Source organism: Ammodytes marinus, assembly GCF_949987685.1.
Source record: "Ammodytes marinus genome assembly, chromosome: 4".
NCBI lineage: Eukaryota > Metazoa > Chordata > Actinopteri > Uranoscopiformes > Ammodytidae > Ammodytes > Ammodytes marinus.
Window position 1 is genome coordinate 8,630,728 of NC_137233.1, and position 23,878 is coordinate 8,654,605.

The 23,878-nt window shown below is 41.1% G+C and overlaps 2 protein-coding genes across 2 annotated transcripts in view; both read left to right on the top strand.

Moving 5' to 3' along the window:
- LOC307249355 (guanine nucleotide-binding protein G(s) subunit alpha-like) overlaps positions 1-7,482 on the top strand; it is a 28,413-nt gene extending 20,931 nt beyond the window's left edge. The window contains exons 6-12 of the mRNA XM_080026026.1: positions 1,172-1,226; positions 2,135-2,208; positions 2,586-2,644; positions 2,766-2,886; positions 3,057-3,187; positions 3,789-3,856; positions 4,532-7,482. Of these exons, the coding sequence (XP_079882152.1) occupies positions 1,172-1,226; positions 2,135-2,208; positions 2,586-2,644; positions 2,766-2,886; positions 3,057-3,187; positions 3,789-3,856; positions 4,532-4,678 (655 nt within the window). The 3' untranslated portion in view covers positions 4,679-7,482. The remainder of the gene's footprint in view (positions 1-1,171; positions 1,227-2,134; positions 2,209-2,585; positions 2,645-2,765; positions 2,887-3,056; positions 3,188-3,788; positions 3,857-4,531) is intronic.
- A 2,186-nt stretch (positions 7,483-9,668) lies between these two features.
- On the top strand, positions 9,669-23,548 carry ipo9 (importin 9). The gene is made up of 24 exons (XM_080025416.1): positions 9,669-9,908; positions 12,235-12,296; positions 12,579-12,665; positions 12,815-13,016; positions 13,259-13,347; positions 13,710-13,796; positions 14,213-14,332; positions 14,615-14,715; positions 15,098-15,156; positions 15,273-15,424; positions 15,536-15,634; positions 16,254-16,360; positions 16,499-16,638; positions 16,893-17,055; positions 17,405-17,631; positions 18,003-18,151; positions 18,854-18,982; positions 19,672-19,947; positions 20,458-20,624; positions 20,862-20,995; positions 21,144-21,263; positions 21,502-21,615; positions 21,710-21,786; positions 22,936-23,548. Exons 1-24 carry the CDS (start codon positions 9,758-9,760, stop codon positions 23,044-23,046), a joined length of 3,123 nt encoding a protein of 1,040 aa, XP_079881542.1. The 5' UTR covers positions 9,669-9,757; the 3' UTR covers positions 23,047-23,548.
- Positions 23,549-23,878: the final 330 nt, after the last annotated feature.

Consider the following 23,878-nt stretch of genomic DNA (forward strand, 5'->3'; position numbering starts at 1 on the left):
CAGTAATTCACATTGAAACACAGAAAAGACCAAAAGCAATTCTGAAATAACTCATAATAACTAATAATTTTAAACACATATAATTAAGATACAGTCTGTTTCTTAAATAAAAAAAAAATGATTTCAGATGATACTGATCACGACAAATCCAAGAAGTCAAGTCAAATATATTCTTATCCAGTGGCCAATTTAATTGTAATTGAATGTTTTTTGGGGGATTCTCATGGCAAACCTGTAATAACTTAATGACCAAACTGAATTCAGAATGCTCCTTCTGCTTTTGGCTGTAAACAGAAGGTTAGTTTACACTGACAGGTTGTAGCTGTAGTTGGCGTCTTTGCCTTTGTGTTGTTGCTTCACACTTGGGAGGAATTGTTGTGGGGAAAACCTGCAGCGCTTGTGTCTAAATCGATACAGGCTAGTGGGACACTGAAGATACGGGCCGCTTTAGCTTAAAGATAATCACCAAATTCCTCTCAGCGTGTAGCACCCCTCTCCTCTTTCCACTGTCGGAACGGTGCAGCTCCAGCTCTTCTTTCTACATTATGTTTTTGCTATACATCTGAGAGTGCTGTCAGGATAGCAGGGAATATTTAGATATTTATATATATTTTTTATAATTCCATTTTTTAAGCCCTCGTGTTCGTTCCATGTTCCCATGTATAATGGGGACAGCAGTACACTTCCTACAGGTGACTGATCCAGTGATCATGAAAATATCAGGGCAGCTCACACACTTTGAAAGGCGGCAGAAATGTAGGCCACAACATCGGAACGATTCACATGCATTCGGGTAGGCGCTCTGCAAATCTCAACTCACCATAGGTCCGCCCACGCACATACACACTGCCACCGCTCACAGATGTGCATGTGTGCATGCACACACAGTCACACACACCCTTCCTCCTGTGCACGTACTACTACAGCGGCTCCATTGATGAGGCTGCTCTGGTCTGACACAGTAAACGGCTGCTGGTGACTCAGACTGGCTGCCTCTGATCTCACTGTGAATTAAAACACATGCCCCCTGGTGGACATTCAGGGACAGACATCCTCCATCTTTCTCTTTCTCCCACCAATGTACTAGGTTGTTATTATTATGTTGTTAATATACTTATCATATTATGTCATTCAGATCTGACCGGTTCTCTTTGTCTTGTTCTTTTCACAGCTTCTTAGACAGGGTTGATGTTGTCCGGCAGCATGACTACTCACCCACTGATCAGGTGAGATTTTCAATACACTTTCAGTGTAATAGTGAAGCACTTGGCCTGCATAGACTGAAAACATTGAATTTAATTGTTCAGTTGATTGGCAGAAAATCAAAAATCAACAATTTTAGGGATCAGGTATTCATTGGAATGATTTTTCAGGGGTAAAAACCTATGTCAAAGCACAAATAGCAGGGGTGTAAATCGTCAAATGAATTACCGCTGAATTCCTTTTAACTGGGTCGTGGGCGTTGTGACACTGTCAACTGCTTACGGGGCACACCTGAATAAAACAGTGTTACCGTAAATGTTATTAGTAACACCAGTGATTTTCCTTCTATGACAAGTCAAAATGTCTGCTTTGACAAAGGCCTGTTGTTTGGCTGTGGTCAAAATCCCTCTCACTCACTCACCACTTCCTATATAAGAATCACAAGGTATTTATAACCCTGCAGTCAGTTGAGATTTCAAACACTTATAAACCAAAATCGCTGTGTGTCATCACTGACTATGAGACAGTCATGCAACTTTAATTTTTGCATCTAGAAAACGTGATTCTTTGACACACATGTGAATATCTTTGGCGTTATCTGGCGTCTCGTATAGTGAATAAAAAAACAATGAATTGAAAACAATCACTGACCTATCAGTACTGGAAAAAAACATCTAATGTTCTGTAATAACCCACTACATTGGACATAAGGCAGGAACTATATTAATTATTTACTTTGACCCAAACTAAGAGGAGGTTTATAACACCTGGGTGCTTTGTTTCTAGGTGTCAAGTCCACAAGTTTAACAGTTTAATTTAAAGAAAGTGACCCTCAATTCACATTTTTCTTCTAAATTCTCTTTTGTCATTTTTTAAATTTATTTTATGTTTTACTATCTCACACTGTGCTGTTTGTTGTGCTTATTTCCAGGACCTGTTGAGATGCCGAGTACTGACATCTGGGATCTTCGAGACAAGATTTCAAATAGACAAAGTCAATTTCCAGTGAGTTGCCGCAAAGTGAACTTATCACAGTGTTGTGCGTTGAAGTAGAACGATTCTTTAGAGAAACTGCATTTTTCTCTAATTTCACATTTCCATAATACCAAAAATCAGAAAGAGCTAACTGTTGCAACTTTAATAATTACCTCTCGTGTAATCTGTTAATATTGTTATGGAGTCGTTTATGAACCACCATAAATTCATGTATTTTATTTATTTTTTGCTTTAAATGTTGAACTTTCCTATTTGACCAGATAATGTCTTGATTCTCTTCACTATGCTTTGTGATCAAAAGGACCACATGCTGGTCTTCCAGTATTTAAAATCTTTACTTTGCGTTTACAATGTAAATTGATCGTTTGATTTCCTGTGTCTCATAGCATGTTCGATGTTGGAGGTCAGAGGGATGAACGTCGAAAATGGATCCAGTGTTTTAACGGTAGGGCGTTTGTAGCTAGGACTGCTTTATTGTGCATGTGTTTATTCAATTCCCAGGGTTAACAACATCGTTTGGTTGTTTTAGTGAATAATCCCTGCCTCTGTTAATGTGTGTGATTCAGATGTGACAGCTATCATCTTCGTGGTGGCGAGTAGCAGCTACAACATGGTGATCAGAGAAGACAATCAGACCAACAGACTACAGGAAGCCCTCAACCTTTTCAAGAACATATGGAACAACAGGTCGGCATTAACTTTTGGATTTAATAATCAAATGTGAAACTAATAGCCAATTATTCCCTTCATATCCAGCCAAAGCCTATTTAAACAACAAAACATGCCACTTGAAAAGTAGTTTGCGTCCTAAACAAAACTCCAAAGCACTGAATTTGTTTTTCATTTCCCGATCACAGGTGGCTACGGACCATTTCAGTAATCCTCTTCCTGAACAAACAGGACCTGCTAGCTGAGAAGGTTTTGGCCGGGAAATCTAAAATTGAGGACTACTTCCCGGAGTTTGCACGCTACACTACACCTGACGATGGTAAGCGGTTGCCACTGATATCTCAGGTTGTCCAATACATAACACATATGTCACACATGGTTAAGTCGAGATGATGAGCTATGGCCACCGTGTCTTGATAACATTGATAACTTTGTGCTCAACAACTTCACTCAGATCTTCCAATGTGGAGATTTGCAGAACCCTAGGTTCCCAATACTAATATTCATAGTTACGAAGTGATATGAAAGTATTTTGTCATTGGTTTGTATTTTTGTTCAATTCACCCAAACGTTGGAGCATAGTATATTTAGCACGTCCTTCACTTGCTTTTGAATGAAGCCCACAGTGTGTAAGCAGAATAAGTGTGGAGCAGGATTACTGGTGTGCTCTCTTGCTCAAAGATAATCCTCTGTGCTATGCCAAGAGCATAACATCATCTAACAGCCCATAATGCAAATGAAAGGCAGTATTAATTATATAATATTATTAAAGATAATACTTTGTTAAGTACTTGTCTTTCCTGTCAGTAGTCGCTCCTTAGTTTGATGTGGCCCCTTCAGCAGTAAGAGTGATGCTGACTGTGTAAAGGTACAGTGCAGAAATGATTTTATTGTGATGAGATTTCTTCTTCCCCCAACAGCAATACCAGAGCTTGGTGAGGATCCCCGCGTCACAAGGGCAAAGTACTTCATCCGGGATGAGTTTCTGGTTTGTAAAAAAATTATATTTCACCTTTTTGAATCTGTGATTGACCAATGAGAACACAGCATTTATCAGTGCTGTGTAAAGACAAGTGACTGAAATGCATCAGCAGCATGCCGTAAATGAGGATGTTTACTGTCAACAGCATTTTCAAACCTCTATGAATCATGTTTACCGAAAATCTATTTTGATCTTTTGATCAGTATTTTTCCATTAAACATATTTGTCATCTTCCGTCCACCGCGGAACAATCTTAATTAAATGTTTTTTTCCAGAAGTCAAGAAGCAACAACAGCAGTAAACAGACCGGACTTCACAGTCACAGCCACACTTTGTGATTGGCAAATGTTTTTTTTTTTGCAAAACAACACCAGTGACAGCTTAACACCAAAAATGTCATCAAAAATGTAAAACTAAATCTCACAGATGGTCACTTCACTGCTCCACTCAGTTACTGTGGACAGGATATTGGCATGATACATTTATTTTCAGTAGATAGGTGTTGTCTGAGCATGTCCTATAGTAGTGGTTCTCATTCTCAACTTGGGGGTACATACAGTATGTGTAGCCAAGGGGTAAAGTAATGGAAATATCAGTTGAAGTAGTTTGCCACTACATTGGTAAGAACAGGGCTGGGGGTTGACACACTAACCAGTCTGTTCTTTTTGTGTCTTCTTGTAGAGGATCAGCACAGCGAGCGGGGACGGCCGGCACTACTGTTACCCCCACTTCACCTGCGCCGTCGACACGGAAAACATCCGCCGCGTCTTCAACGACTGTCGCGACATCATACAGAGGATGCACCTGAGGCAGTACGAGCTCTTGTGATGGGTGGCGGCGTGCGACCTACTTATCAACCTATACCAACCTACCTATGTACTCCCTCCCTCCCTCCCCCCACGACCAGTTAGCCAATCACACCCCTCCACTTCTAAAAAAAAACTTCACCAAACAAGCGAGCGAAGGACTGCCCTGCCTGCCCCTCACCTCCCGAAACAAATCCTACTTCTCCCGGTAATACAATTTCAGAAAAAAAAATTATCATGAAACACAGTTAACGATACAACAACAACAACAAAAGTGTCATCAACTTTTAACCAGGAATGACTGCTGTACTCTGCTAAACTTTGACCCAGGAAATAGGGTAAGGACTGGAATCCCTCAGTGCAGGCTACCCCTCCTAGCTTTCTCTCTATCAGACACATACACACACACTACTCACAGGTACACACACACACACACACTACAGCAAAAGACGTGCAGAACCCTTCGATAGGTTTTAATGTCTCATATCGCAATCACACACACAAACACACACCCTTTTAAAAAACAAGTCCTTTAGCATTGAACAGTTGTCAGAGGCTGGATTAAATCATGTATTGTCAGAGAAAGGAGTTCATTCACCGCGTGCTGAAGACGAGGGAGGAGGAGGAGGAGAAGAAGAAGAAGAAAGTGATGGACACGGAGGGTGGCAAACTGATAGGGAGGAGGGCTGAGAGCCTTTATGTGCCAGAAACAGACGGACTGATTGACTAACGGCTGCCTGTGGATGTGAGCGTGACTCGAACATTAGAACACAAGGCTCACATGAAACCAACCGTGGAGGAAATAAGGAAAAAAATTAAAAACAACAACCAAGAAGTCAAGAAATATACCATACAATGCATAAAATCATGCATACCAGTGAACTTCATTCAGTGCAAAAAAAATCCAAGCTATATATATAGATATTTATATATGTGTGTATATAAATATGTATATATATATAAATATAAATATTATATATTCCTGTAATAACACAATTCAACTTTAAGTTTTTGTTAAGTTTTTACCCCATGTTGTGTGTCGGTGTACACGGTGTGTGTGTGTGATCTGCCTTTGTGCACCATTTAACCCCCCCTCCAACACACACACACACACACACACACACACACACACACACACACACACACACACACACACACACACACACACACACACACACACACACACACACACACACACACACACACACACACACACACACACACACACACACACACATACATCCATCCTTGTCCCCCTCCCCCCTGCTGCTATTTGACAACTACTCAACATATGGAACATAAAGGAGAGGTTATATTTAATAAGGAAAAAGACCATGCAAGAGGAAATCATGGAAGTGAAAGAAACTACTTATCAAGACTGGACGCAAAATTGTAACATGGGAACACACACACTAACACACACACTCCAGCCCTCATCAGTCCCCACAAACACACACACACACACACACACACACACACACACACACACACCTTTTGTCTTATTATCTCACTTCTACCAGTCCCACTTCAATCCCCTCCCGGCTTTAAGTATGTCTGTCTTTATTTTACTGCTGGACTATTATTCTTGTACAGATTGTAAAATGTATTATTTTGTACAACTTCATTGAAGAAAAAAAATTAACTTGTAGAAGATCCCTGTGCCTTGATCACGACTGTACGTGTAAAAAAAAAAGAAAAAAAAAAAAAGAGCTAATATGTAAGTTATGTTTCACTGCGCTGTACAGCAGGACGGGCCTGTCCCACCTTGTCCGTGCTAGCTCACCCCTCCGCTGGAGGCTTGGGATGGGGGAGGGAAGGGGGCATCGGATCGGGCCGAGGCCTTTCGTCTGTTGCTTAGTTTCCATTTTTTCCCTCCCCACAATTTTTAATTGTTCATTGATTCATTTGTTTTGCTTTGACTCTCTTCTGGTTTATATAATAGGATTTGAAAGAAAAAAATGAAGAAAAAAAGAAGATAATCAGACACACTGTGTTAGAGACTGAACCCTAATACGATTTAATATATATAAAATATATTTCAGATTTTATATTTTATATATATGTACTGTACACTTATATCCATCTTCCTTGTGCGCTGTCTCCCCCAGGTTTCCTTTGCTTTTCTGTCGGTAACATCTGCAAAAAAAAATTCGGAATGGTGCGATTCCGGGTGCAACGGGATGGGTTTTCTTTTCTTTTTTCTCTTTTTTTAATTTTAGCTTTAACTCTTTGAAGGTGAGGGAAATATCCAGTTGCAAAACATTGCTTGTTTCTACATAAAACCAAATTCTTTTTGCTTAAACAAGAAGAAACAGTTGTATTAGTGTTTGGTTCATTCTTAGGTCCACATCACATGCACTCAGTTTATCAGGTACACCTATATTACAATGAAGTGCAGCCCAATACAACAGTCCTGCAATAAATCCTCCCATTATGAATGTTATGTTTCCTATAATTTGCTCATTTTATTAATGTCGGCGAGGGTAGGTTTAATGGACAAACCCTCCGAAACATGGTGCAATTAATAAAGTTTATTTATGGAGCACTTATTTAAACTAGAGATTACAAATTGATTTAAATGTACGTACAAAGTCATGTAGAAATAAAACGTGATAAAAGTAGACTGTAAAAGTGTGAATAAATTCAGCGAGCAAACACGTAACATGTTTATAACACATAAACAAACACAAAAAATGCACACGTTAACGAATTACCAAAGCAAATTTGAGGTTATAAAAAAGCGTTTTGATAAGAAGAGATTTAAATAAGGATGGGTTAAGGACAGAGGGTCATATTGTGTACAGAGGCAATTGTCTATTTGTCATGTCGGGCTTATTTAAATAAAATGTATTGATTTGATTTCATGTAGTGAATTGACAAATTAATGTAACATCAACACAACCTATGTAACACATGATGGTGAATCAACACCATGTCTAAACAGTTTCAACATTTTAACCTTCATGAGGATTGGATTTATGGCCAACCTATTGCATTAGACTGCATTAGTTTTAGTTTAGGTGTACCTACTAACTGGAGGCTGATTGTAAGATAATCTGTTTCTGACACCATTCAGTCCACAGAAATATCATGGGTTTTTACCTTTGAAGTCACATCTTGCACAACTCACATTTCACAAAAATATGGTATGTATTTTTATTGGAGCACATCGGTTCACCATTTTTGATGATTCAGCTTTGCTCACAGATCCAAATATGTTCGTATAAACACCATCAAGTGTGTTGTAGAGGGGACATAATGAAAGAGTTAAGAAAGGAAAATAGGTTTCTAACCATCCCAGTGATGATACATGAGGTTCTTGACCAGATTTATATAGGCCTACAACAAACTATATCCAAAGTATATTATTCGACATTTCATTCAAAAACAGCATTTAGGACCTAGAAACGAGGGGAAACTTTTTTTTAGTTAATCCGCAATTAGTTCATTCATAATTCTCATGTGGCCGGTGTGTTTAAATATATCCAGGGAACCAAAACGTCATTGTTCATTCCCTACTGATTATTGTGGGGCATAGTGGAATGTAACAGGTGTTAAAGTGATGAAATCGGTTTTTAAAAAGGCATCTAAACTATGCCGGGGTCTTATTATTTTCTGACAAGCTCCTGAATTAAGACTTTAAGCACCTGAGAAGATTGAAGCTTCATCACTGGAAGATGTAAGAACAAAACAATGGAGTTCGAAGAGCAGACAGTTTGTCACATGCCATTTTGGGAGCAGCAAGGTTATGACGTAAAGCTGGTAATTCCTCCAAAGGTTTGACACCTGAATGTTACAGCTATATGGGTTTGTTGACATTTCTAAACTATAACAGGTTCCACTCTTGGGAAGGCTTTTGGAACCTGGCTGCAGCAATTTGCTCCCATTGAGGTCATCCACTGATTTTATGTGTAACAGTAGCTGCTTACCTCACTTGCACAGGGGCATTGTTAGGTTGAAACAAGAAATGTCTGCAAACTGCTGAAACCATACTGAAACACACACTTTTGTCAAAGATACCAATAATTGTGAAGATTTCTCTTAATTGGAACTAAAGGGGCGTAGTAGTTCAAATCATTAAAAGAAAAAAAAACAGGCTAAAAAGTATCTATTTTTGGATGCTGAATAATGCAGACTGCACTTAAACCTGCAGTGTGTAGAATTTTGGGTTTTATTTCCGAGCAGATTTTGTAGAAAGTAATTATAATGTCCATAAGTACATTTAATTTAGTGCATAATAGCTGATTTTTTTTTTAGAATTATTATTTTTTCCCTTAGAAAGGGTCTCAAAATGTCAGAATTCAGATTTATTTTTTTTCATGAACAAACAAAAAAAAAGTCAGAATTTCATGAACAAAAAAAAAAGTCAGAATTCCATGAATTAAAAAAAAGTCAGAATTTAATGGAAAAAAAAGTTGTTCGCCCATAGATGGCAGAATAAGGTCAGAACTTTTTTTTTTAACCTTTTTTTTTTTTTCATGTGTGGCCCTAATCCTCTTCCGTACATATATGTCCATATTTCGGCATATTTTGGACCAAGGCCTAGTGCCGCCATCTTGAAAGTGTCATAGTTGGATTGTCATCAGGTGCATTGTTTAAAATGTAGAATTGTTCTTGTCCTTGAAGGCCACTGTAGCTTCTGTTATTATTCGAAAGAGGTGGGGTTACCCAGGGAGCGTTGCATTCTAGAACTTTGTAGAACTTTCTTGATGATGTCATATTACACACTGCACCTTTAATCAGTGATGACAACTTAATCAGTGATGACAAAGCAGGTGTTTTACATGCCTGTCAAAGGCAAAACAAGGCACGTACGTTGCCCTATTTACCTTCCTTAGCTTTCTGTCAGCAGGTACCATTTCCCCCCGCACCACAAGAGGGAGCCTGAGTTTAAAAACAACGACACAATAAAATAAAACAAAACACGTGGGCCGAACCGGACAACCGACTGTGCTGCTTCCTCTGAGCAAAGCCCCGCCTCCACGTTTCCATGCATTGGCGCGCTTCGCCTGTAGTGCTGCTGTGGCTCTGTGCTCCTCCCCGGGTGTTGGTGCTGGACTGACTGACTGTAGCGGGCTGCAGGTGAACACACAGCGGGAGCATGAGTGCGGCGGGTAGTGTCGCTCGGACCGGTCCGGTCCAGCAGGGACTAAAAGAGGCTTTGATCGAGACACTGACGGCCATCCTGTCCCCGGTTCAAGAAGTGCGCGCTGCCGCGGAGGAGCAGATCAAAGTGCTGGAAGTGACTGAGGGTGAGTGGTGGTCGCCCCGTTTCTGAACTGAACACTATTTTGAGGGGGCTACTTTTAACGGTGGCTAGCTCCCGGTGCTCTCACTCATTAACGGCAAGGGCCCCGCGGATATCAGTTCCACGCGCACTGCCGTCTGCCGCTTTGTATCGGTGCTAACTTTGGCTGTAGAAGAAGCTAACTCTGGGAACGTTACACCGGGGAGCCAACTAGCTAACGTTAGGCCATGTTGTCAGAAGTTAGTGATGAAGTTAGCTCTAAAGCTCACGGAAACGTGTTATTCTTGCAACAGCTGGTGGCTGCGTTGTCTTGCTCAAACTAACATTTTCTCACATGTCACAGCTAACCGTTTCCCTGGTGTTATAAATAAACAACGTTAGCTAGTAAGTTAGTTAACTTGAAGCACATGGGGGCTGTGTGGACCCCGGCCTCAACAGCTCAGCAACAGAGAGTGATCACGAGTTTATCCCTCTGTCGCAGTACAAAACAAAACTTTCAGTTAGCGTAAAGTTACATTATCATGTCGGTTTTGTGCGTGAAGCTAGCTAATATACTCAAGCTATCGTTTCGTCTCGAGCACGTTGGAATTATTAAACGTCACTTGGCAACGCGGTGGATGACAGCAACAGACTCAGCATTGTCCCCATATGTTAGCTACCTGAACAAACCGTACAATCGTAATACACATTGAAACGACACATTAATTGGGATGCCAACCGACCTCCAGTAGTCTTCAAAGTAACGTTACTCCCAAAATAAATTCCTCTAATTTAATCTACAGTCGCCATGGTAACCTAGGAATGTTAAGTGACAGTGACAGATTTTCCCGCGAAGATGTCTCCCAGGGGGCTTCTCACGCTGATCCCACTCACCGGTTTCTAGCTTCATCAATCATGGTCATTGTCAGCAGCACATATCTATCTATCTATCTATCTATCTATCTATCTATCTATCTATCTATCTATCTATCTATCTATCTATCTATCTATCTAGTTATCTTAACATACCATTATCTGACCATGTAGGCCTACATTACTGCAGTTACTGTCCAAAATAAGCATCTGTCTTGCTCCAGCAGTCCAGGTTGAGTTGATTGAGTTCAAATTAATGTTTCAACCTTAAGTTTATACAATATGCATTATCCATCTTTTTTCGATTGTTAATATAGACTACCAGTATATCAAAGCTCAAATGCAAAAGGATGCAAGCATAATGGCAGGTTTACAGTTGTGAAAGTCCTAATCAAGGGGTCTGAAAGCCTTGAAAACATCTTGAAGACAGAATTGGGTGGATTTATTTTAGCACTCTCTTGGGCTAGTTCAGTTTCCCTCTTCTATTTAATTTAATTTTGCAACAAAATTATTGATTATTTTCTGTTTTTAATTGGCATCTACATTTTGTGTTAATGTTTCAAATTACATTTGGTGGAACTTGCAAGCACCTCGGCTCGGACATGAATTTGACTATGTATGTACCAAACAGCTGGTGGCATTTGGTGTATGGGGGGGGAAATAACCCCATGACACCATGACAAACCACTGTATTTTATATGGATACAGTACCTAGGGGCTGCAGATTATACTCCTATAGGCTTTCCATTGTCTGCCCTGCCATCCTCGTGCCCCTGGTGAAAGGCTAATTGTGCGCACAGTCTGTCTGTCGGCCGTGCCGCAGCGTCGCAGCGAGGCCGACCCTTTCCGCTGGCCCCTCTCTAAGGCTGCCACTTTGTAGGATTGTCAGCATTAACATTGTCTTCTGGCGCCTGATGTCACTCTTAGTAAAACCCATCGCGAGAGAGTGAGCGTGTTCAGAGCTGATGCTGATACTGAACTGCGTGGTAATCTCTCGGCATGTCAGTCATGCAAGGTTCAAACCAGTTAGAGGACATTGTGGGTTATCACAGTGTTTTCAGTCTTTTAGAGGAACCAAATTATGTCAATGTTATGTTATTGGTTGTAGTTCATAGAGCGTACAAACGGTAGTAGTTACAGAAGTACACATCACAAGTTGCCTTATTGTCATCTTCAGTGTTGCCAGGTTTCAACAAGGGTGTCCCCAAACGACACATATTATTTCAAAAGTAACATTTATCAGTTTTAAGCAGGGACATCTGTGATTGTGTGGACAGATCCGTCTTAATGTTGCATATCATGACGCTTGAATTTGTAGAGATGTGTTTGAAAGATGTCTGATTTTGTGTGGCGATTAAAAAAACTGCAAAAGCCTTTTATCAGTTTGTTCCTACCTAATAGCATCCTGATTCTGCATACACTGTATCATCGTTTGTTTTGAAGCGTATTGATTTTTTGCTGATATGTTCGTGTTGTAGAGTTTGGCGTCCACCTTGCAGAACTCACAGTTGATCCTCAGGGAGCCCTCGCAATCCGCCAGGTGAGCATTAAAAACATCTGTCGGGGAGCTAAGGATGGACAGCCCCACATACATGCAGAGTTGGGGAAGCTACTTTGAAAGCATAGTTTTGTAAACTATCAAAAACGTTACACTGGTAGAAGTTGAACTACAGTAGGGAGAAATCTAGTTTGGTTAACTAAAGCTACTTGGAGAAAGTTACTTAATTACCCATAGTTCACGCATGCATGTTAAATAAAGGTCTCAGACGGTTATTCAGACTTTATTAATCACAATCTGTGTGTTTGTTGTCTGTGGTTGCAGTTGGCATCAGTCATCCTGAAGCAGTATGTGGAGACTCACTGGTGTTCCCAGTCAGAGAAGTTCAGGCCTCCGGAAACTACAGATCAGGTAAAACCCCCCTTTTCATCTTAAAAAAATAAAAATAATTATTCTGTCTTTACTGGGAGAAGTATTCGGGCACACACTTTACTTTTGACTTCAGCGGGCTATTTTGAGCCAAACGTTGTCAAAGTCCTGTCGTTTCCCCCCCCGTCCAGGCTAAAGCTGCCATCAGGGAGCTGCTGCCCAGCGGTCTGCGGGAGGCCATCAGTAAAGTGCGCTCCAGTGTTGCGTACGCTGTGTCGGCCATCGCCCACTGGGACTGGCCCGAGGCCTGGCCACAGCTCTTCACTCTGCTCATGGAGATGCTGGTCAGTGGCAACGTCAATGCTGTGCACGGAGCCATGAGGGTCCTCACAGGTGTGTAAGAAGATGCACATAAACACACATCATCACCAACGCTGTAAAACATGACCTAGAATAAGATTTGTATTTATTTTTTTATTCAAAATGCTGCCAGGATTATAAAGCATTCATGAGAATATCATTTTAGACTTCAAAAGAAGTAAACGATGAAGTTGAACTCATCCCATTGGAATGAAAAACATTCAATGTAAAATGTCTTTCTGAGAATGTAACTAGCTGTTGTCTGTTGTGTCCAGAATTCACTCGGGAGGTGACGGATACGCAGATGCCGCTGGTGGCGCCGGTCATCTTACCTGAAATGTACAAGATCTTCACCATGGCCGAGGTATTGTCACAGTTTGACCCTGAACTATTGTTGAAAGCTCATCCAGTTTTTAGACATTACTTTATTTGTTTTTTAAGCTTTTCATTTTTAACTACCTGTGGGAGCTCTACTGTCTGTGTTACTGATAATATCTTTAACCCGTTCAAGATCCCCTGTCTGTGTCAATGGAAATAGCATTTCTAGGATACTTAGACAGAGGATAAGCAGAATGCAATTAGATCTTCCAACATTACAACGAGACATTGTGTGCATATGAGTGCAGTTAGAGTAGAAATCCACCATTACAATATGTATTAGTTTAGTTTGTGTGTTTGGATCATTATCGGGTTCTGAATAGCTAAATGGTTCTTGTACTGTTGCAGGTGTACAGTATTCGTACCCGATCCAGAGCAGTGGAGATTTTCACCACCTGTGCCAACCTCATCTGCGCTATCGAGGAGCTTGAGAAGGTGAGACGGTCACAGCAAGACATGATGACTTTAAAAGAAATATTGCAGTAATATATTACGTAAGAGTTTGTAATAATAACGCAATGGAACAATTTTACTTTTGTATAAACCTCCTTTGCTGTGGAAAAAGTTGCAGTTCAAATTTTTGTGGATTTATTTAAAATCAGTGTTTGTAAAATTGTCCTTTTATTGTCCTTTTTTTACATAGCTGTGTTTTTCATATAACAACCCCGTGTGTGTGTGTGTGTGTGTGTGTGTGTGTGTGTGTGTGTGTGTGTGTGTGTGTGTGTGTGTGTGTGTGTGTGTGTGTGTGTGTGTGTGTGTGTGTGTGTGTGTGTGTGTGTGTGTGTGTGTGTGTGTGTGTGTGTGTGTGTGTGTGTGTGTGTGTGTGTGTGTGTATTTGTTTCTATGTGTAGGGTGCAGCCAAAGCGTTGATCTTCCCCGTGGTGCAGCAGTTCACTGTAGCGTTTGTGCAGGCTCTGCAGATGCCTGATGGACCCTCGTCTGACAGTGGTCTCAAGATGGAAGTCCTCAAGGTGAAACACTCTCTGGACCAAATGATCATGAAGTATTTGCTAAGCATGAACCATTAATATCTCAAATCATAAGTGGAAGCCCAATAGTAGTTGTACAAAAAATAGTGTTATAATAATCTTCTTTTTTTAGTAGCTTTGGGTCGATCATGGTTTCTGTAGTTATTCACATTACTCTTATTCTCTCAAAAACTAAATTATCTGTGAATTGTAATAATTTGATGTCAAATATCTACAATGAAGGCTTTAAATCTGTATTTCCTCTTGTTTTTCTCCCTCGCCCAGGCTGTAACGGCATTGGTGAAGAACTTCCCCAAACCCATGGTGTCGTCAATGCAGCAGATATTACCCATTGTATGGAATACACTGACTGAAAGTGCAGCTTTATATCCTTTACACTTCTAACTTGTGTGTATGCTAATTTCTTGCTGGGATAACTTCTTTTGTAAAAATGGCTCCCATTCACGGTCAAAAACGTATTTTTAACTTTTTTGGGGCAAAAAACATTTGGTGAAATATGACTTTGAGACTCTTATAAGTTGTACAACGTTTCTCTAAACTACTGATCTGACTCGGTAACATAGAAGTCACCTGCTGACTGGGCAAGACCCAAATGCTTTCATATTGATAAATATATATATTGTATTATATATATATTATGTCGACTGTGAATTTTACTTCCTAAATAGATTTTGTCTGAGCGAGTGAACAGAGTAATAAGACCGAAATAGTACCAAACGAACTAGTATTCCTTCACCAAATCTTCACTTATGTGCGAACAGAAGTCAACTACACTGAGGAAGTGGACGATCCCGTAGACTCGGATGGTGAGCATCATCCTAACCACATTTTGTTTCCCCTCTATTTTCTCCATCTGCTCTAGCTGACACATGTTACATCTTATGGTATTATTGGCTCATTTGTTGTTGTTGTTGTTTTGCAGGTGAGGTTTTGGGCTTTGAGAATCTGGTGTTCAGCATCTTTGAGTTTGTCCACACGCTGCTGGAGAACAACAAGTTCAAGAGCACGGTGAAGAAAGCCTTGCCCGAGCTCATCTACTACGTCATCCTGTACATGCAGATCACTGAGGACCAGGTGAGGAATGACCTTTTTAAAGGAAAAGTATCAGCTGTAAACAAAAAGAAAAGAGTACCGTAAATGCAGCATAGTGTTGGACCTGATTGTTTGACCCCCTTGTGTCTTCAGATCAAAGTGTGGACGGCGAACCCCCAGCAGTTTGTAGAGGACGAGGATGACGACACCTTCTCTTACTCGGTCAGGATCTCTGCTCAGGACCTGCTGCTGGTGAGAGAAACACCCACAAGTCTCTTGTTAATTCACCACAAATTGCCTTAAAGGTTTCTGAGGTTTTCTTTTTACACATAACCAGTTTGGTTCTGTTTGTTTGCGCTGATGTGAAAGCTGTCAATCAAACTCTGGTGTAGACTAAACAGCTGGTGACTTCCTGCAGGACAGTGTCATAAGAGTCGATATTTTAAAGGAATAGTTCAACAACGTTTTATTTTTAGCTTGATGCCACACACTCAGTTTCAAGACAAGGTGACGGAAACCATTACTTGAACTGTGTGGGCATTTTTGAAGAAGAATCCGGCACAGGTCATTACTAGTTAGCTTAGCTCAAATACTGGTAGTCAATGGGTAGCGTTAGCCTGCCTCCGCCAACAGTCAGTAGATAAACTTAACATCATTCCTAAACGATCCTGTGTGCTTTTTGGGACTTGTTTATTTACCACACTATGTTGTGCTCTATAGTTTTTGCACCTTGTCATTTTAGAACATAAAAAACATACCGGAAGAAACAACCTGCCAGTAGTATAAGCTTGTCTCAGATATTAAGCCATTAAAGTCATTAAAGAACTCAATGGGGTGTATAATGATGTTGACCTTTGACCTCTGCTTGCAGGCTGTGGCTGCAGAGTTCCAGAATGAGAGCGCAGCAGCGTTGGCAGCGGCAGCGACCAGACACTTCCAGGAGGCAGAGCAGGCCAAAAACAGCGGCAACGAGCACTGGTGAGGAGGAAAATAAAACCTCTGAATGTCAAGCAAGACATAGCAAGAAATAAAAAAAATTAAATGTGCTGCTTGCATTGTGTTTGGTTTCACATGTTAGTTTGAATTTATTTGTATTTTTATTATTATTTTTTACAGGTGGAAGATCCATGAGGCGTGCATGTTGGCCCTCGGCTCCGTCAAAACCATCATCACAGAGAACGTGAAGAACGGTCGTATCCAGTTTGACATGCACGCTTTCCTGGCCAGTGTCATCCTCGCTGATCTCAACCTTCCAAGTGAGTCTAAAAGCAAAAGTCATCACAAACAACGCATGAAGTCCTAATATAAGTGTTTTTCCTCTGTAAGTGCATCTCAGTTGCTCATAAGGAACATCTTTCTACAGAATATGTATTTATGGATTTTAAGGGACACTACGTTCAATCTCCTCACTGTTGTTCCTCTATGTTAAAACTTAAAATAAGTATATAAAAAAAAATAATAATAATTCTCCCTCTCATTTTCTGTTTCTTCAATGCTTATTTCCTTGTAGCGGCGTCTCCGTTCCTCCTGGGCAGAGCTCTGTGGGCGGCCAGTCGTTTCACAGCAGCCATGTCTCCTGAGCTGATCCAGCAGTTCCTCCAGGCCACGGTCAGCGGCCTCCACGACAGCCAGCCGCCCTCCGTACGCATCTCAGCTGTCCGGGCCATCTGGGGGTGAGACAGCAGGGTTATTAGTGATGATGAACACGCATTCAGTCATTATTTAGCATTTTGAAAAACACTTGAAATTGGACGGACCAGATCATGATTACATCTGAGGTCGAACAATATCGCATATTTTCTTTAGACAAATATTATATTTGCACTGATAGGGGAATACTGTTCTTTCCTGAAATGCATAACAGACTATACAAGTTTAAATAACATTCTTCTCAAAAAAAAGGGATGCATTCACATTAACCATTTTAAATATGGGTCACAAAATCACTGTAGATACATTCAAATGAATCCGTGGATACTGCCTGTTCATCCATGCCTTTACTACCCACTGTCATTCTCCCAGGTATTGTGATCAGCTGAAGCTGTCTGACAGCACACACGTCCTCCAGCCGTTCCTCCCCAGTGTTCTGGAGGGCCTGGTCCAGCTAGCTGCTCAGTTCAGCTCAGAGGTTCTCACCCTGGTCATGGAGACGCTGTGTATCGTCTGCACCGTGGACCCAGTCTTCACCACCAGTGCAGAGAACAAGATCTGCCCTCTCACCATCGCTATATTCCTCAAATACAACAACGGTACTGCCCCGGCTCCTCTGACCTTATCTTATTTATTTTTTATTCACTTTTCTAATGTGTATTCATTGCTTGATGTATTTTAATCTTGGTGTATTTCGTGACCCTGTGAAGCACTTTGAGTGGCCTGAATAGTGTCTGAATTGTGCTATATAAATAAACTGGTCTTGCCTTATCCCCTGTTTTTTTAAAGGTTAAATAGGGGTTCACTCACTGTCAATGTTTTCTCCAGCCTTTGTCTCATACTTTGACATGGATTCAGCGAGGAAGAAAACACATTTGTCCTTTCAGGCAAAAGCTGTTTGAGAAGACAAAGACACTTTAAAGTGACGAGAGCCATAGATTTGATTGTGTGTCCCCTCTCTTCTGCTCAGACCCTGTGGTAGCCTCTCTGGCTCAGGACATCTTCAAGGAGCTGGCCCAGATCGAAGGCTGCCAGGGCCCCATGCAGATGCGTCTCATCCCCACGCTGGTCAGCATCATGCAGGCTCCCCCCGACAAGATTCCCTCGGGACTCTGCGCTGTGAGTAGATTATGGTCCAATGAGCTCCCCTTGTAAGCACCGATCATCGGCCAATACACATACCTCACTACTAACTGTCCGCAGTTGGCGGACAGTTAGTAGTGTGGGTAGATTGTATCTGTGATACACTGAGTTCATTTCTAATGTTTTTAATTTTACAGATTGATAGATTAATATGTTTCTGCTGAAATGAACTCACTGCTAGTGTAAGCAATCACCTGAGATACCAAGCACACAGTAAGACACAAATGTAATTTGTAGATAAAACCTGTAATATACTTTTGTATGAACAGGGTTGCACATTTGTGTAATAATTTAAAAAAAAATTCAACTAAGTTGCAAACTGTTTAACTCTTATCCATTTTATTTTAATATTTATGAGTCCTTTGCATTTTCTCATGCTGTATCTTCTATTATTAGGAATGATCTGGAGAAATAATTTCACTCAGCAGCCATGTGGGAAAATCAACCGCACAAAAACAGGAATCGACCCATTTGCTAATGTCTTCCTGAGCCAGTGTTTCCCTTTTAATCCTGTGAACTAATGACTCAGCACATTGACATTGTTTATTTGACACTTCATTTGTCAATAAACAACAAGTCAAGTTACAGGCCCCAGCAGAATCAGCTCTTCATTGTTATGTTATCGTAGTTTTTTTTTTTCCTGAGAGTCTGACCACTTTTCTTCACTTAACTACACAGACTTCCACAGACATCCTGACCACAGTGGTCCGAAACACCAAACCTCCTCTGTCAGAGATGCTGGTGTGCCAGGCCTTCCCTGTGGTGGCACAGTGCACCTTGCGAACAGATGACAACACCATAATGCAGGTAAACCTTTTGTCGAGACATGAAGACATTGAATATATATATTGTAATCTCATCAATAAATTGGACGAAAACAATTTAAGAATAAATGGTGCTAAAAAAATGCATTCTGTGATGTGTCATTTACTCTGCATTGCCTCTTCCACAGCTTCTCCTTTAAAAATCAGTTACCGTTTATTGAGGATAACATTTTTCATTTGGATTTCTCCTAGAAACTTTTTTTAATGGTGTAGTGTCCAAAAAACCCTTTATATTTCAAACATTGCCAATGCTTAATCTCCTCTTTTCAGCCTCTGCCTGGAGCGCTCCGTTTTAGCGGATGTCTCACAGGTTTTCAGAAAGGTGGGCATAGGGGGGCACTCGTGGTGTAGTGGTTAGAGCGCCCGTCCATAGAGGCTAAGTCCTCAGAAGCAGCAGAGGGTTCGAATCCGGCCTAAGGTCGTTCTCTGCATGTCATTCCCCTATGATCCATTTCTTCTCTGTCTCTCTAGACTACTAATAAAAAAACATAAAAATGCCCCAAAAATAACCTTAAAAATAAGAAAGAAAGGTGGCCACAGGGTTGTTTTTACTCAAACTTTGGGAGCTTCTAGAAACATATACCCATATAAATGTTGAAAAAGACATTAAAAAGGGCATTTTGGATAAAAATTGACCATTAACTCTTAACCCCACCTCCCTTCCATCTCCAGAATGGCGGTGAGTGTCTGCGTGCGTACGTCTCGGTGGCCCTGGAGCAGATAGCTCAGTGGAGGGACGAGCAGGGGAACAGTGGCGTGTGGTACGTCATGCAGGTGGTCAACCAGCTGCTGGACCCCAGGACCTCAGAGTTCACTGCTGCCTTCGTGGGCCGGCTGGTCTCCACTCTCATCTCTAGAGCTGGGACTCAGCTAGGGGAACAGCTGGACCAGATCCTCAGGGCCATTCTGAGCAAGATGCAGCAAGCCGAGACGTTAAGCGTCATGCAGGTATGTTTACATACAATGTGTCTGGTGCCCTTTTTCTGTTAATGGTGCAGTCCAGTGGACGATTCATATGTGTTTTCCAATGGCTGATGTTTACAGAGCAGGTTGGCTGATTAACGATATATAATGCCAATATTACATTGTTATTTTGTTATTTTTGTATTTGATAAAATACAACTTAATGATAATAACATCAAATAAGAAACACAATTGAACTTCAATTATTATTTATTAAATAAATGTATTTTAAAATATTAAATGTCTGTAATTATTAAAAAATGCAAGGTAAATATTTAAAAACTCAAAACAAAAATCGCTAACATTGCTTCACAGCAGCCAAACTGACGAGGCTGCCTGCAGTGTCTGCAGACATTTCTTTTAATCTGCCTCATGGGCGCATGTATCGTCCGATGACAATGATCTCAAGATATATTAATAATCTTAAGATGCCATTAACTCAATGGTTCATAATGTGCTCTTCCCTCTGCCTCATATCTCCTCCTCTGTCTGTAGTCTCTGATCATGGTGTTTGCCCACCTGGTCCACTCCCAGCTGGAGCCTCTGTTGGAGTTCCTGTGCAGTCTGCCCGGCCCCACGGGGAAACCGGCGCTGGAGTTTGTCATGACGGAGTGGATGAGCAGGCAGCACCTCTTCTATGGACAGTACGAGGGCAAAGTCAGGTCAGAGGGCAATTTCATCAACCTTTGAAACGCATAAACCTGTCACATTTAAATTTAGTTTTTTCTTGGTTTGGCGTTATTCATATCATTAAAAAAAGTTATACAGTTCCTGCCTTCAGTAAAGCTCTTAACAGAGTTTTAGTTTATGACAGGAACAGAGTTTTAGTTTATGACAGGAACTGAAATAACTCTGTGTGGAATACTTCATTAAAACGCTTCTCTTATCTTTGTTTGCAGCACGGTGGCTCTGTGCAAGCTGCTGCAACACGGTCTGAACACTGACGACAAACGTCTCCAGGACATCGTGGTGAAGGGAGAGGAGATCTACAGCCCTGAAGACGGCATCCGCACACGCTCCAAGTCTGCCAAAAGTAAGACACCAGAGAGAGTGTAGAGTATAACCATAAATAACCTCATAAACGCATATTTTAACAAGGTTGTCACATAGCGATACTAGGAGATTTACCACAGGGCCATACATACTGTATGTGCTGTTAACATTGTCTTTCTCCTCCACAGACCCAGAGCGATGGACCAACATTCCTTTGCTAGTGAAAGTCTTTAAATTAATAATCAACGAGCTGTCGACGGTCGTGGAGGCAAACGCCAGCCGGACAAACGCAGCAGACTGGACCCAAGGTGAATGCAAATCACAAAAGATGTTTCTAAGGTCTCTCAGGGGAAAGTTTATTTGTCATCAATGACGTGTCATGTTCAACTTTTGCTACAAAATAGTTGCAATGAGTTCGGTCATGTTTTTTGTAGGTGAAGCCCCGTGACTTGCTGTTTTTTTTTTTTTTTAGTCCCTCACTTTAAAAAAGGAAAGAGTAGCACAGCATAGTAGACGTTTCAGTCAGCAGCTGTTGTTTTGTCTCAGACTCCACTGGTATGTGGGAGGACAATGCCGAGGAAGAGGGGGAGGACGATGACGAGGAGGATGAAGGGCTCTCGGGTCAGCTGCTCTCTGATCTCATCGCCTCCAACAAATACGGTACGAGTATTTCTCTCTCTCCCCCATTACTGTCTTTTACTTCTTGTTTATTCTCTCTGAACTTACTAAGTAACTGTAACCTGGTGTCTCACAGACGACGATTATTACGAAGATGATGATGAGGACGATCCAGATGCCTTGAAAGACCCCATATACCAGATTGATCTACAGGTAAACCAACTCTAAACGTTTAGTTCCATGTGTCTCATTTCTATTGGTCTAGATTATGAGATGGAAGATATCAGACAGTAGGACTGTGTATTATTATGAAAATCAACCATCCCAATATGTTTTTCGATTCTATTTTGATTTCAAATTATATATTGGGATGTTGACAATTATTTGCAGAATCTATTCAGAAATTGTTTTATGGATAAAGTAACCTTATGCAAAAGTCTTTGGCTACATGCCTGACAAATCAATGTTATTACCGGTAATCACTTTGATGGACATATTGCCATGAAACAGTCCTGCTCACCATACTTGCACCACAGTGACCAAATGCACCCAAAAGGTTCACAGTATGGACTCGATGTCAAAATAACTGTCGTCAGTGAATATGAGCCAGCCAAAGACCATAGCCTTTTAGCCTGTTGTGCTTAAAAAATCTAGATCTCATTGTTTGCAAACACTGACAATAGTGGATGTTAAGTCATAACAAACTTTTAAGCACTGATGTTATTGTGGAACATTTAGTCTCCTAGTCATTGTAATTACTTTCCGGTAAAAGGCGGCTGCTACAAGATGCACTGTACAGAGAGTGTTTCCTGTCTCAGGGCGTCAGAGCAGGTCTTATGATGTTCTAATCATAAACAGGCTTTAGGGTGAAATGGCTCCAGCCATGTCGGATAACTCTGTAAGGACAAAGCACGCCACTTCCAACTGATTATGATGGAGCAGCTGTACATTTTAAATCTGCAGCATGTCTTGGTCAACAAAATAAAAACTGGGTTTTTAACTCAAGAAACTCATAAGCAAAACCCCAATTTAAGTTACTCACAAGAGGGAATCATTACTCGGTGAACTCTGTCCCCTATATATGTGATTATAAAGGTTATAACACATTGCATTTCTTGAAGCGGTGGATAACCAATACAAGTAACATTAACAAAGTTTTACAAATTGAATATACAAAATGCAGCTACATAGAGGCTGCTGCTATTCTGCTATTTATTTTTTTGGACTGAAATCTGTGGATAGCCGCTAGCTAGCGTTAGCAACCCTACACAGATCAGTTGTCTCCCAGAATCTGTGTTTGGTACTTAATGAATGTGATATCTGTGATAGTTGACGTGCTGTGACTCATGTGTCTGTTCCCAGGCTTACCTCACGGACTTCCTGACGCAGTTCGCCCAGCAGCCGTGTTACAGCATGTTCTCAGGTCACCTCAACAACACCGAGAGACAAACCCTGCAGTCCATAGGCCTCTAGCCACTCGCTACAACGCACCTTCTTCCATCTACAAAACACCCCCAAAACTCTTCTATTGCCCCGTCACTTCCGCTCTCATGATGCATTCACAACACGGCAAAGAAAAAGGGAAACGACGATGGGTGACGGGCCTGGCAGAGAAAAGGAAACTGGGTTTTAAAAGAAATGGACGTGCACTTAACCATCACTCCCCTCTGTTCTCTACATACAACCTGTGATGGGGATGAAGGACTTTGCAGATTTCAAACTGAGGAAGATGGTAGCGTTGAGAGACTGCCCCGGTTTGTACCTTGAGGAGGTCAGAGGACTCGCCGTTTTTAAAAAAGTGTTTTCGGACCGATGCGAGAGGATTGAATAAAGAAGGGTCGCGGGTTCACAGTGGGACAGGTGAACCATGAAATATGAACGGACTATTTTGCCATGTCCTATTTGTAACTTAGCCCTGTTATTTTTTTTGTGTATCTGTATAAAACAGAGTAAAAATGCAAACTGGGAAAACACACTTCCAAGAGACTTTACATTGATTTGAAGGAAATCCGTAAAAAAAAAAATCAACAACATCCTGATATTTTGAGAGAGGGAGAGAAACATGTGGCGGCCTTTACTGTATATTACAGGAAAAAAACGTTGACTGTTTCTGACAGGAAATGAAAGGTTCTACGATCCAGCTGTCGAGTCCCGGGGTACGGTGGGTATTTGGGAATTCACACTGTTGCCATGGTGATTCACAGCCTTGTCATTTCCTTGTAACCCATTTGAAATTTGGGATGGAATCATTTCTAAAATAAAAAGTCCCGGAAGGACAACATTTCCAGAGTGATTGCCAGGTTCC